The 14,682-nt window shown below is 42.6% G+C and overlaps 1 protein-coding gene across 1 annotated transcript in view; it reads right to left on the reverse strand.

The window, feature by feature from the left end:
* The window catches only part of ATP8A2 (ATPase phospholipid transporting 8A2), a 479,733-nt gene that overhangs the window by 285,320 nt on the left and 179,731 nt on the right, over positions 1–14,682 (reverse strand). The window contains exon 24 of the mRNA XM_026493019.4: positions 2,519–2,691. Coding sequence (XP_026348804.2) covers positions 2,519–2,691 — 173 coding nt within the window. The remainder of the gene's footprint in view (positions 1–2,518; positions 2,692–14,682) is intronic.

A 14,682-nucleotide genomic window follows, 5' to 3' on the forward strand; every position in this document is an offset into this window, starting at 1 on the left:
AGAAAACATTTGTAAACCATATTTCTGATAAGGTACTTGTATTCAGCGTACATAAAGAATGCTTACAACTCAATAACGAAAAGACAAACAATCCAATTTAAAAATGGACTTGAACAGACCTTTCTCCAGAGAATATATACAAATGGCCAATAAGCATATGAAAAGATGCTCAACATCATTAACCATCAGGGAAATGCAATCAAAACTATGAGATACCACTTTACAACCACTAGGCCAAACAATGAAAAAGGCAGATAATAACTGATGGTTGGATGTGGATGTGCTGGTGGGAATATAAAAGGGTGTAGCCACTTTGGAACCCACTCTGATGGTTCTTCAAGACATTAAGCGTGGACTTACCAGCTGACCCAGCATTTCTACTCCTCAGTATATACCCAAGAGAAATGAAAACAGATGTCCATACAAAAACTTGCACATGAATCCTCATAGCAGCATTACTCTGGTCAAAAAGTATAAACAACCCAAATGCAAATCAAGACGGATGACTAACAATGGTATATCCATTAGCCATACAATAGAATATTATTCAGCTGGGAAAAGGAATGAAGTACTGATCTATTCTACAACGTGGATGAACCTTGAAAACATATGCTAAGTGAAAGAAATCAGAAAAAGACCACATCTTATATAGCTGCATTCACATGAAATGTCCCAAATTGGCAAATCCTTACAGACACGAAAGCAGATTTGTGGTTGTTTAGCACTGAGGGAGGTTGGGGGAGGGTGAAGGAGGATGGGGACTGATTAATAATAGATAAGAGGGTTTCTTTTTGGGTGATTAAAATATACTAAAATTGGTTGTGGTGATGGTTACAAAACTCTCTGAATATACTAAAAGCCATTGAACTATACACTAAATGGGTGAATTGTATGATAGGTGAATTATATCTCAATTAAGTTGAGATTGAGAGAAAAGAGATAGAGATAGAGAGAGAGAGAGAGAGAGATGATCATAAAACCAGGAAGCATGGCCTTTCATTTCCAGATACTCTGGTCATTCCTCACTATCCCAGTTCCCTTTTAGCTGTACCAAGTTCCCTGACTTAGACATAACACCAAGTTCTCTTCACTGTTTCAAACACATTTGAATTTGTTCCTCACCCCGAGGTTCTTGAACATCCAACAACCAGAACGCAACACCTACATTCCCTTCTATCATGGAGCCTCCACCAGCTGCCACCCCAGCTCTCCTTGACCTTTGATGACATGTCCCAAATTACAGAGAGGAATCAAGAGAGCAGGATAAAATGAGAGAGAACTAGCATCATGTGAAGACAGCTCAGGGTTCTGAGTAGGGAGATGTATTCATGGGGAAACAGCAACAAATTGTTTGGTCTCAGATACGAACCACTGGGAGTGGGGGGCAAGGTTGGGGAGACAAGGGAGAGACTTTCCTAATAGCTTTCCCCCAGACTTATGGGCCATCCCAAACAGGCAGTGTCATGAGAGGTCTGGGTAGAGAGGCATAGGAGATGATGTCACTAGAGACTTTTAATAAGGCAGAAGCAGCAAGACCATCTTGTCAATGTGACAGCCATTATTCCGAACAGACCATGATCGAATCCCCAACAGGCGTTCTTAAAGGATTAATGCAGGAGGAATTTAAAAGCATCCTGATAACTGACTTCTGACAAAATACCCAAGAAGACAATGTATAAAAACTGTGTAACCGTAAAATATAAGAGCAAGCATAAATGAGATTATTAATGCAATGATATGGATTGTGCATTTAACCATGTACCAGGTAATGCCTAAGCACAGTGTTTTCAGAAATGAGCAGCTCTCCTCTCACCTTTCAAGTTGTTTGCTGCACAATCAGGGTGGTGCTGCACATCTTTCTAGTAGTTTATTTTCTTTATAATTCTGACTCTCAAATCTTGACTATCAGAACTGGACCTCACATAGCCAGTAGTCAATGGAATGTAGCAATGCCCACCTTCAAACACCTTCCCAGATTTCATGAAAGAACAACAGGACTTCTTCAGCGGAAACTAATATAACACCGTATGTTAAGTAGTCGGAATTAAAATAAAAACTTAAAAAAAAAAAAAACCAACGAAGTTGTCTGGTTAGATCCTGACATAAAAATTGGAATAGCATGGACCCAACCAAAGTTCCTTACTGACTGACTAGAAATAGCCACTGTATATATCCCACAAGTCTTGGAAGCTGAACTCGGATATCCAAAACCAAGGACCCAAGTACGTAGGGCTCTTCTCACGTCCCACACCGGCTCGTGGCAGACTTATTCCCATTAATCTCCCAGGAGAGAGACCCTGACTCTTCTTTTATCTTCTCAGAAGGCAATAAACCAAACTGTAAAAACCACTAACTGCTTCTCCGCAAATCTGTGAATGGACAGTTAAACTAGTATTTTTATTTTGCTGGCTTTTTAAATGAAACTTGACCCCTATAATTTCCACGCAGTCTTCTTTAATAAAAGCACAGGAGATAGCCATGTTGGAATGTGAACCACGCACAGCCCGTGCATGCCTACCTGCAGCATATGACCGCTTTGCAGGAGAGTGCCAAATCCAGGAAGCTTCTCCTGACTTCAAAGGACAGCGCATACTTCAGTGTGTGGCCATCGATGATGAGGGCCACGTCGTTCTCCTTGCCCAACAGATTCCCAAGGTCAGTGCAGTGCTGCGTAATGGCTGCCCTTGTTGCCTGAAACAAGAGGGGGGGGTCATGATTTTGTGTGTTCCATAGATCAAAAACAGAACTTAAGAAAAAAATCAAAATTTCCTTAAAGTGAGAACATGCCCATTCTAATGTAAAGCATACAGAGTTCAATTTGATGTGAGTGTATATAAATGCACATTAAAATTCCACTGAACTGCCTGCTAAGTCTGTTTTATGGGTGAAAACATCCCCTTTAAAGATATTTACATTTGATATTTACAATAACCTACTCTGGTTGCATTCTAGGCTGAACTAGAATATTCAAATTCTTTTCCACTGGAACTTTCATTGCTAAGGTTCTTATGACTTTTTCTCCCTCCTCCTTTATACTACATATATATTATTCTTGGTGCCTCTAGAACAGGAAACACCATATAAACAAATGTGTGATTTTTTTTTCCAAAAGATAAAATTGTTAAAACCTAAATGGCAAATATTTCTCAGTTTGCAAAGACAATCTTTAAACCCTCCAAAAGGTATTAGGGGATATACACAAAAGATTAATTTCTATCCTCTGCTGAGATCTTCAGATTAAAACACTTCTTTCCATGGGTCATCAGAAGAAGACACAAACTGATCATTTTTTCATGTTACAGAAAATATCTAATCAAATTAAACATTTTAAAACAGCACTTTTTGGGGCGCCTGGGTGGCACAGCGGTTGGGCGTCTGCCTTCGGCTCAGGGCGTGATCCCAGCGATCTGGGATCGAGCCCCACATCAGGCTCTTCTGCTATGAGCCTGCTTCTTCCTCTCCCACTCCCCCTGCTTGTGTTACCTCTCTCGCTGGCTGTCTCTATCTCTGTCGAATAAATAAAAATAAAATCTTAAAAAAAAAATTTAAAAAAACCAGCACTTTTTAGGACACTACTACCAGCCTAAACAAGTGCCTTGGTGTGATGTCTTAATCAGATTCAATTAAAGCACAGAATCTTTCTTTGGATTTTAAAAAAAAAAAAGTATGTCTGACTTCCCAATGAATTTATGACTATGACTAGGATATCTGGTTCAAATATAAGAATGAAATTTTTAGTTCATAATAAAAAAATGTGGTTTAAGTTGATCAGGGGAGCACAAAGTCTGCTGAAATTATTCTGTCAGGACAACCTTTGGTTATTAAACTACACTTACATATAATTTACGCCCCTGATAACATAAATTACCATCTTGAAGAAGTATGTCGAATGGACAGGAATCTTTCTATCTCTAGTTAAACCGAGGATCAGCTACCATCACAAAGCAAGGTCCAACTGCTATTGTCTTACTGCTCAGTTTTCATTCTCAACAAGACACTTGAGACAACACTTATCAGAAAGTGTTTGAGGCATAATTGTGGTCTAGAGCTCCGTTCTGTGGTCAGATGTCCCAGGGTCTTCTCCCAACCCTCTACTTAATACGTCTGTGACCTTGGGCAAATCACTTAGCCTCTTTCAACAGCAATTCTTTTTTTTTAAATAATATTTTTTATTATATTATGTTAGTCACCATACAGTACATCTCTGGTTTCTGATGTAAAGTTCCATGATTCATTAGTTGCGTATAACACCCAGTGCACCATGCAATATGTGCCCTCCTTACTACACATCACCAGCCTATCCCCTTCCCCCACCCTCTTCCCCTCTGAAGCCCTCAGTTTGTTTCTCAGAGTCCATAGTCTTCTTAAGTGTAAAACAGAGCTAAGAATAAGTACCTCATAGCACTTTTGTTACGAACAAATGAACTAATCGGTACCACCTGCTTAACACTCAGCTTGGCACATAATAAGCACTCAATGAAGCCCATTCTTCCTCTGGTTACTATTTATGCACTAAGAATTTCCTACATCTAGGAAAATACACAGTGGTGCTACTTCAGGTGGTGACTAAATGCCATCACTGACAATGCCTTCTTTGTCAATGTAATAACAGAAGCATAATTGATGGAAGAGTGTCCTAAGAATAAAAGTTGACTTTTAGTAAAAATAAAGGAAACTTTATACTTTTTCACTCTTAATTAGTTGCATAATTCTGAATCTCAAACAAAACATCTATGTTTACCTTATCTGTACAAACAGCCTGCCCTTTAGAATCTGGGTAGAAAAAATCCCACCCACTCAGGGAAATCCCGGTGTGGCAGCCTGGGTGTGCTCACCGGGGAGCTCAGACAAGTCTGGGCAATTCTGAGGAGTGTGTTTGCCAGGGGTCGGTCTGTGGTGGACAGAAAAACCTCCTGGGAAATATTTTACTAAAAGGGATGAGGCAAGCTATGCTGATCTTTTCCATGGTCAACATGCCAATACTGTCGTAGAGGGACCGTCTAGCCCAGTGTCTGTTACTCCCGTTGCCGCCCCCTCCGCATGGACTTATGGAGGAAAAGGTTGAAGAATACGAATCTCTGAGATAAGGAGACCCCTGCCTGTGGCGTCTTTGTAAGGGGGCACAGTACAAATGAAGATATGCATCAGTTAGTAATATTATGAAGGGTACTTTCTCCACATGGGGGTATTTCTGGTCCACTGAGAAAGACAGACTGAACCCTTCTTCCTCAGCCGAGTGTTGGCAGCTGACTGCCTGTTGGTGTGTGAGGCTCTGGGGCACGAGCAGGGAGGGTGCCCAGCACTGGGACTGTGAATAGCAGAAATGTGATTACTGAGACATAGACAATCTTCCCCTTCCCCACATAGTCAGTCAATCAATTGTGTAGGGAAGGACCTGAAAGGGAGCTGGAGTTTCAACAGCGGCAGGCAGGGACACAGAGTCACCCACATGGCCCATCTTCCTGAGAGCTTCCTATGCCCACAGTGGCCTGGGGAACACGGATGATACTAAGTTGAAATATTTTCAGGTTGAACCACGCAAAGTGCTATGGACAGAATGTTCGTATCCCCCGAAAATGCAGACATTGAAACCCTAATCCCCAGTGGAAGAGTATTTGGCGGTAGAGCCTTTGGGAGGTCATTAGGTCACAGGGGAGAAGCACTCAGAATGAGATTAGTGCTCTTACAGGAAGCTACCAGAGAGTTTCTTCCTTCTCTCCCTTTCTCTGCCCCTCCAGCCACAGGAGGACACAGCATGCACACAGCCAGTCCATACCCCAGGAAGAGAGCCCTTGTCAGACAATGGATCTGCCGTCACCTTGATCTTAGACTTCCCAGCCTTCAGAACCACGAGGAATAGATTTGTGTTGTGGAAGCCACCCCGTCTATGGTATTTCTGTATAGCGGACTGAGCAAAGACAAAAGCCAACTCCTTGAGCCCACTGATGATGCAGCACTACAACTCTTGGCATAATGGATAACGGAGATGAAAACACGCGGCTTGTGCCCAAGACAATGTGAGGGCACACAGACTGAGCGCGCAATAACTGCTTTCGTGTTTATTGTCTAATAAAATGTACTAACTGCACAACAGATACATGTGTCGTACTGAACATGGAAGAGAAGACTGCTAATACATGGGCGGGGTGGGAGGGCAGCAGAGGCGTCTTGCAGCAGGAGATGCCCGCGGGAGTGAATGATGCCCCAAGGCTGTGCTGAACTACAGACTGTTAGAAACATGGCAGTCATGCTGTCCAGTTGCAAAGAGAGCACCAAACGTTACTAAGTTACCATGTGGGCCATTCAGCCTTCCTGGGACATTTTGCATTACATTTTCCTTTCCTTTTTTTTCCCCCAAGTTTTTATTTAAATTCCAGTTAGTTAACATTTGTATAATATTAATTTCAGGTGTAGAACCGGATGATTCATCACTCAGATACAACAGCCGGTGCTCATCACAAGTGTTCTCCTTAATCCCCATCACCTATTTCCTTCACCCCCCCCCCACTTCCCCTCCAGCAACTCTCAAGTTTGCTCTCTGTAGTTAAGAGTTTGTTTTCCAGTTGATCCTTCTTACTCCTCATATCCTACTCCTTTTGCTTGCAACGTTCTCTATTCCTCACCTCTGTTCCTACCTGAACCATCCTGTTCTCCTCTCACTTCATTTGCACAGAATCACACCTTTGCCTGTGAGACTGAAAACCTTCCTCACCACTAAAACCTCTCCAAATCCATCCTCCTAACTCCACCCTTGACTTGTCTCCAGCCTCTACTTTGGTTTTAATTCCTTGGCTTCCAGTGCCCACTCAGCAATAATCTTTGATCAAACCCAGACTAGCTGGGTTCACTGCACATGTGTGGCAGAATATAGGTCCCTTCTGTGCAGTTCTCAAGCAAGCCAATCGAAGGTATTACTATCACAAACAGTTCCTTATTCTCAAATGGACTATGATTCAAAAGTCTATTTGTAAGTTAGTTATTGGGCACTTAGAATCTATTTTCCCAAAGGAACGATGTTACAAATTGTGGTTGGATCCCAGGGCCTGTTAATGCCTATTTAGCCCAGTCGCTAAAATTTATACTGCAGTCTCTTATTTTAATAAAAAACCAATTACTGAAAGTTACAATGGACTTAGCTGTTATGAGGGGCATAGGGAGTTGGGACCGGGAGTTTCATTCCCAGAAAGATACAGAACATTCCAAAATCCTTCATTAGAATTTGCCTGTTAGGCATTAATATGAAAAAAATCTATTTCCAGGTTTTCATACATGTTCTACAATATTATTTTCCTTCACAATTAAAAACACACACGATTTACAGCCAAAGTGAGCAAGTGCAGCTACTGACTGTTGCCATAACCACGCCACTCACTCACCTGTCCCTCACCTGTGCTGTACTGGGAACCCTACATTTCTTATCAGCAAGCTCAGCACTTGCCTTTGCATTCCCAGCTTTTTAAACAAAATCATGTAAACACCACAGACATGCCACCCTAGAGCTCGGGAAATGGTCATCTGTCTGCTCACAGATCAGAGGTTCACCTGAAGTACAGTCGAAGTTGAACCTGCCCAATTTACACACAGCAGATGGGATCCGAAAGGTCGTTCTACTGTTAATCACTCTGGATTTAATAAGCCGGGAAAGATGAAGATTTCTAGAATCTGGATGCCTGTCTACCAATTTGCAGGTAGCAGGAATCTTTCCTCAAAATGAAACCATTCCAGCAACACTGAAATCTGTCAAGGCAGGTGACCCTCTCCCTCCACGAGCTTGGCAGTGTCATAAGGAATTTCTTAGACGCTGAGCTAGCAGCAGCTGCCTCAGACCCCACTTTGATGTTCTGCAAATTCCAACAGGCTCAGAGCTGACGATGCTGAAAGCCGGACGGTTCAAGTTTCATGAGCAGCAATTCAGCCAAATCTTACTTTGCCTTCGAGAGCAAACTCCCTTCTCCCGAATTAACCTTGGGCTAATGAGTATTTAACCATAATGCTCATCCTCTGGACCATGGGTTGAAAATGGTTTTGTTGTTCTTCCATTCTAGCCAACTATTTTCTTGTCCCTTGCCAACTGTCAGATGCACCTTCTCTCACCAGTGCGCATTCTCCTGTCATTCCCACCGTCCAGCCTCCCAGACCAGCCACAGTGAACATTCTCCTTATTCCGGCCACTTCCATTTGTTTACTATCATTTTCCTTTCCAATATAATCACACCTGTTTTCTGACGGCATTAACACTCTCAATACTTTTGCATTTATAAACCCTAATGGACACAAAAGTTTGTAAAGCTAAAGACAAAGCACAAATCCAGCAAACCCATTCTAGGCAAATAAAAAAGGTGAAGGCTGAAAACAAGATAATTCCTCATGGCCCCTACTGGCAGCTGTTGATGCCAGCAGAACTTATACCTTTTTGCTCTAGATGTTACTTTGTTGTAATCTATGAATATCTCTAAATTTAAAGTTCATTAGAAAGTCAGAGGAATCTCTGTTAAATGTTTAATGTTTCAAGGATTTCCTACAACACTAATAATTCCAAGGAGGATGGGATGCTATCTCACAGGCATCGAGCAAACATTCTTAAGAGATAATCTGGCTTCTTGCCACCAAGCACCCACATACCTGTTTGGTACCCTCAGGTCACTTCTACTGCCACTCCCATCAAGCATTCTCCACACCGGCCATCTCCACCTCCTACAAAATGTTTCTATTTCTGATTTTAAAAAATTGTTTATCTTAGATTACTGAGATTACCCAATTTACTGAATTCTCTGTAACATACAAACTTTAACGGAAATGACGTTTTGTTAATCACCTTCATCGAGTTATAATTAACATACAGTAGAGTTGGGCCATTTAAGTGTACAATTCAATGAGTTTTGGCAAAGGTATGCAGTCCTGTAACCTCCTCCATAACCAAGGCACAGGACATTTCCATCACCCCAAAACGTGCCCTCCTGCCCTCCTGCACGCAATCCCATCCCCCTGCCCCGACCCGGCCCCTGGCAATCATCGAACTACTCTGTCACTAGAGTTTTGCCTTTTCTAGAATGCCACATAAATAGAATCAGACTTTACAGTCTTTTCTGTCTGGCCTATTCACTTAGCCTAAGGCTTTGAGATCTGTCTGGTGTTTCTGTGCTTATCAATTCCTTTTTGTTCCTGAGTCCACTGTATGAATATACCACAATTTGTTGAATTCACTCACCCATTATTACACATTGGGTTGTCTCCAGTTTTAGGATATTATGAATAATTCTAGAAATATTTGTATACTGGTCTTTGCATGGACATATGCTCCTAACTCTCCTGGGTAGATACCTAGGATTGGAATTACTCTGTCAAAACCCCAACAGACACACAGAGCAAGTGTACGTCCAACTTTACAGAGATGGTAAGGCTGTTTCTAACAAAAAGACCTGGTGGTGGCATTTCGCTTTGTTACCAGCCCTGTGTGCATGCTTTGGTTTCTCCTCATGCTTGTCAACACTGGCACCATTGGTCTTTCCGATTCTAGCCATTCCCATGGGCGTGCAGTGTTAGATTTGGTAGTTTGCATCTGCATTTCCCAAATGACTAATGCTATAGAGTATTTTCTAATGCTTACAAATTAAATGAATTTGTTTGCTGGGATTTTAAGATGCACGAGTAAGCAAAGTAGAATAATGCGGGTGGTACATGGGGGCCATTCCTGTGCAGGGTGATAACCACTGCATCCACAGGCGAGCCCCAAGAACCCCTCTTCAGGGGAGCTGCAATATCTTATGTTGCAACTCCTTCTTTTTACCTCTCACATCTCTAAAAGATCTATGTTTTCCTGAAAAGGCATCCCAGGCAGTGTGAGAAGAGTGATGTAGGAGGTGGGCGATATGGAAGAAAACTGGCAGCAGCTGTTAATGAGCAAGTATCATTTATTAAAAAAAGAGAGAGAGAGAGAGAGACTATTTATTCACATAGCCTCCAGCGCCTAGAAAAAGTCTGAAAACACACAATCACTGCCACTTATTGAAAGACAATTTGACTAACAGTTGTGACTGAGCTCAAGTCCTTGAGGTCAAAAAAGTCCCTGAAACTAAGTACTTTCCTTTTCATGAAGGATATTAAATAGCAAAGCTACTAGGCTTCCTTTATTTTCTTTCAAAAAACTAGATTTTGATTTTAGCACTGGGAATCCTTTTACATGCTAAGTAAATATATCCTTGAATAGCTGTGTACAAGATCTCAAAAATAATTTATATGCTTTAACAAGCATTGCTATTCCAATCTTGATTTTTTTTTGCAATTTTTTAAAAATGTGGAATTCTTCTTAAAGTAGATAACTCTTTTCCTACAACAAAATGATTTTGCAGTGTGACCCTCCTGCAAGAAGAAAGCAAAATCAGCATTTGTAAGTGATCAGTCAGCTGTTGCATACAATGACCCTCCCATAATTCCACGGAACAGTTGCTTGTCACACATTTGCCCAGACTGCCTCTCTGGGAGTCACTGTATATTTCAGAGAGAGAGTGAATCGCTGCCACGGTTGATATCACACTAACTAGGAATAATTTTACTATGAACATAACCACTTTAGCTTAATTAATTTTCTGACCTTTTGGGATTTAAATTTTTAACATTCGATGTATCAATGAGACAGCCACTGCGCAATTTTTAAAATCTGCTTGGTTCCTGGAGTTATTGTAAAGTCCCCAAACCAAACACAATGGTGACCAAGTTTATAAATTTAAAAAGAAACTACTGCAGAAAATGATCTCTAGACAATTAAAATTTGCAGAGTGCTTTTAAAGACTACGTGATTACGTACGTCAGATACACTTTAGCAAAAGAATATAGAGTGCTACTGATCTCACACAAAAAGATAAACTACCAGCTGCATACTGAAGATCTACATTTTGCTCACAGAGACAAATGCTGGTATCCATTATGTCATCATAGAAAACGTAACATAAGTGATGCAAAGTCATCTCAATTCCTGAACTACTTATTTGCTTAATGACAAAACCAGTTTCTTAAAAAACATATGCTCACTTTTTGAACAACCCCTTACAGATGCCATGCAAAAAAATGAACATAATAATCTTAATTTCCTGCCCTTAAGGACTTAAATTTTAACTTCAATATTTCAATAATGCAGCCACTGCACTTACTCCTAAAGTCTTCTTGACTCTTAGAGAAATTACAATGTGTCCAGAATGTGTTTAACTTCTGCAAACAACAAATGAAAACAGTAAAAAAAAAAAAAAAAATCCCAAATCCACGTGTGGCAGCTGCAGGCTGTGTGAGGGAGTAATAGGCATAGGGAAGGTTGCAGCCACGTGAAGAATATGCGATCTTGGGCTCCCCACTAGTACCTACTGAAACAAAAAGACTGCACACGAAGGGCTGAGACTGGCCGCCACCCACAGCTCCCAGGCTGCAGCTGAGCCACCATGGGTAAGTTCTGGAAAGCACCTGCCAGCGGGACCTCCTCAATTTTCCTTGAATCATAGACTTGGGGGTACGGAAAGAATGATGTGAGAGCGAAGACCAGCTGTACACAAATCCTCTGCTATGTTGGGAAAAAATCTCATGTTTATGTGGAACACTGTTAGCACATGTAAAACCGGGAATACTTCCTAAATGACAGTCTCCAGTCGGTAAAGCCAGTGGCATACTTATTACATAGATACAGACTTTAAAAATAAAACCAAATAAATAAGCAGAAAGTGTAGAAAAAGTCCCATTTCCGCTGGAGACCGCCACGCTGACAGATGAGCAAGGAGGAACTCTCAGCACATAAAACCGGCCAGAAGGCTCCCCCAGGTGTGCCTAATCCATAACCAGCTAGGGTAGGTGAGGGCAGGCTCAGGGTCAGGCTGGAATACACTTCAGCATTCTCTTCTCTACACAGACTGCCCAGGATTCAAGGTTACAGAGACAGAAGTTTACATTGAACCATGAGAGACTGTGGACTCTGGAAAACAAACTGAGGGCTTCAGAGGGGAGGGGGTGGGGGATTGGGATAGGCCGGTGATGGGTATTAAGGAGGGCACGTATTGCATGGTGCACTGGGTGTTATATGCAAGTAATGAATCATAGAACATTGCATCAAGAACTGGGGATGTACTGTATGGTGACTAATATAACAAAATAAATATTATTAAAAAAAAGTTTACATTGAAATATAGAGGAAAAAAATCCTTTACTTAACCTTTAGCCATTAAGAGCCTATAACGTGCACAGGTTTCTAGGGGTGGAGAGGCCCCCCAGAGAAGGAAAGAGCGCAGGGAGGGGGCACACAATAGCCTGAAACTGCTGCATGCCTGGCACAGAGCAGCAATACCTTAGCCGGTGCTGATGCCGGCCCGGAAGGCGAGAGGAAGCCCAGGCACAGCTCGGATGGTACTGGGGGCGGGAGCCTGGGCAGACAGCAGGCAGGACCGGAAGCCTGTGCACAGGGAGCCAGCAGAGGCTCCGGTGTGTACGAATACCTCACTCAGATGTTCATATATGGAAGCTCAGCCACCAATAGTAGAGATGACGGATTGGACTAGGAGACAGACTGGCAAGAAGATGATGAGTCTAACCGCTGACTGGGATAATAGAGACAACACCAAGAAATGCATTTCAGAAGAAGGAGATGCAGTGCCTGGTGAATGGTCGGAGGGTGAGAGAGGATACGGGGATAAGTAGTGTCTGGCCTGGTCAGGGAAGGAGGCCCGTTGCTGGGAAAGGGACAGAGGAGGACGGGTTGGGGGGGGAGAGCCTGTGTTTGGGGGTCAGAAGATATTTCATTTTGACTTTGTGTCCAGAGAGTCAGCTCTTTGGTTCAAGAGCAACCTACCATTCCCTGCGAGACTGGTGAGGAGGCCTGGAGGGACAGTGGGGGATTAGGGGGCCTCTCGGGCCCTGGACCACCCGGCGCTGCTCTCTGAGGACCCTGCTCCTCAGAAGTCCCTCCGCCTCCTGCGCCCCCATCCACGTCTGCAGAGCTCTGAGTGAACATCCGGCAGCCATCCCTTGTCCTTTGTGGATCATATAACCTCTCAATCAATGCTGGTTGAAGAATGGAAAAAGAAACCATTTGGGCAGTTTCCTTACCACTCCCTCTGGGTGAAAAAAGCAAACAAACAAATCACTCAGCATACAGCAGGTGCTGAGAAAATGCTTGCCACCCCTTGTCTGGGGAATATTTGCTGCTTCCTGAACTCCTGACCCTGGCAGAACAATCGCTCACTGTCTGTGGTGAATCCTCTCTTTTCTGCTTCTGCTGGTCTCTTCTGCACATCACGGCACTCGCCTCATGACAATGGCCTTCTATTCATATTTTGTAAAGTATCTGAGACCTCAGCTTGGTGGACCACTCACACAGTGAGTAGCCATGGGACGCCCACGGCGAGGACGCCGCCATGCGCAGAACGGCAAAGGCCCTCTCTCAAGCAGCTTACGTGCTGGTGAGGAGACAGGTATGAAGCAAACAGATACCTGACACATGCCGCGTGTTACGTACCATGGAAGAAAGGCAGGTAGGGTTTAGGAAGGAGTCCATCAGGAACTGGACAGGACGGGTCTCAGACAGGAAGACCAAGACTGGCTTACGAGCAGAAGTACAATAGTTTGTGCTTAAGTGGACAAAAGGTCCCAACGGTCAATTTGGGTGGCCAGGAAATCAATAGGTTGAGTTTAGGTAATTCATCCCATATTTAAAAAAAGTGTTTGTAGCCAAAATTTAAAAGCCAGATGATGTCACATGAAAAATTTGATACCCAGCTTTTCTTGAAAAATTATAGTACCTGGGAAACTTAAACCAGTGTTCCTGCAAAGCAACACCCAGCTATACGTAACAAATACACGCTGGCCACAACGCCTCCCAGTCCGAGCCCCTCGCCAGCGCTGGAATGCCGAGTATCACTGGTCACTGCGCATGTGCTGCTCTGTTGCTGTGACACACCCGTCCATTAAAAGTGGGAATAAAACTTACCAGGGCAGGCCAGAGCTTCCTGGTGAGGGGGACACAGAGCTCCGTCAGCATTCTCACCATGTCCCTGGCCTGCGGGCCTGTGCCATAGCCTCCCAGCTTGGTGAATGCAGTATTCCTTAATTTCTAATGAGACACAACTCGGGGTCCTACCAGAGCTCCGCCCAGATTCTCATTAGGGTTGTCATGGACTGCTAATACAGGCATGGTGTCAGACCCTTTATTTTACCTAGTGGCTGAAGGTTCAGTCCCTAAATTAAACTAGTAATACTGAGAAAACATACAAATTCCCAGATTTAAAACCCAAATCTATCCAGAGGAATGAAGATTTCCTGAAGCTTCTTAAATTGCTTTCTGTAGAGATTTCACCTTTAACACACACACACACACACACACACACACACACACACACACACAATTTTCCAGATGGCTAGCATTTCTATAGGGAACAATCAAGTGTCAGCTTTAGTATTGAAAATGTTGAATAAGATGGCATATTGGATGGAATTAATAACTTCAAAGGTGCCAATGAGAACTTCTTTCTTCATACATACATTTTTGGGCTCCTAAGCCTTAGCGGTAAATGCTTAAGAGATGAAAAGCTATTGAGAAAAAATATATATATATACACACATATACATGCACATATATATACATATACATACACACTGTGTTTGATATACTAGAGAAAAGGCATAAATATACAAAATATTTATAAAATATAT

The sequence above is a fragment of the Ursus arctos genome, unplaced genomic scaffold (assembly GCF_023065955.2).
Source record: "Ursus arctos isolate Adak ecotype North America unplaced genomic scaffold, UrsArc2.0 scaffold_10, whole genome shotgun sequence".
NCBI lineage: Eukaryota > Metazoa > Chordata > Mammalia > Carnivora > Ursidae > Ursus > Ursus arctos.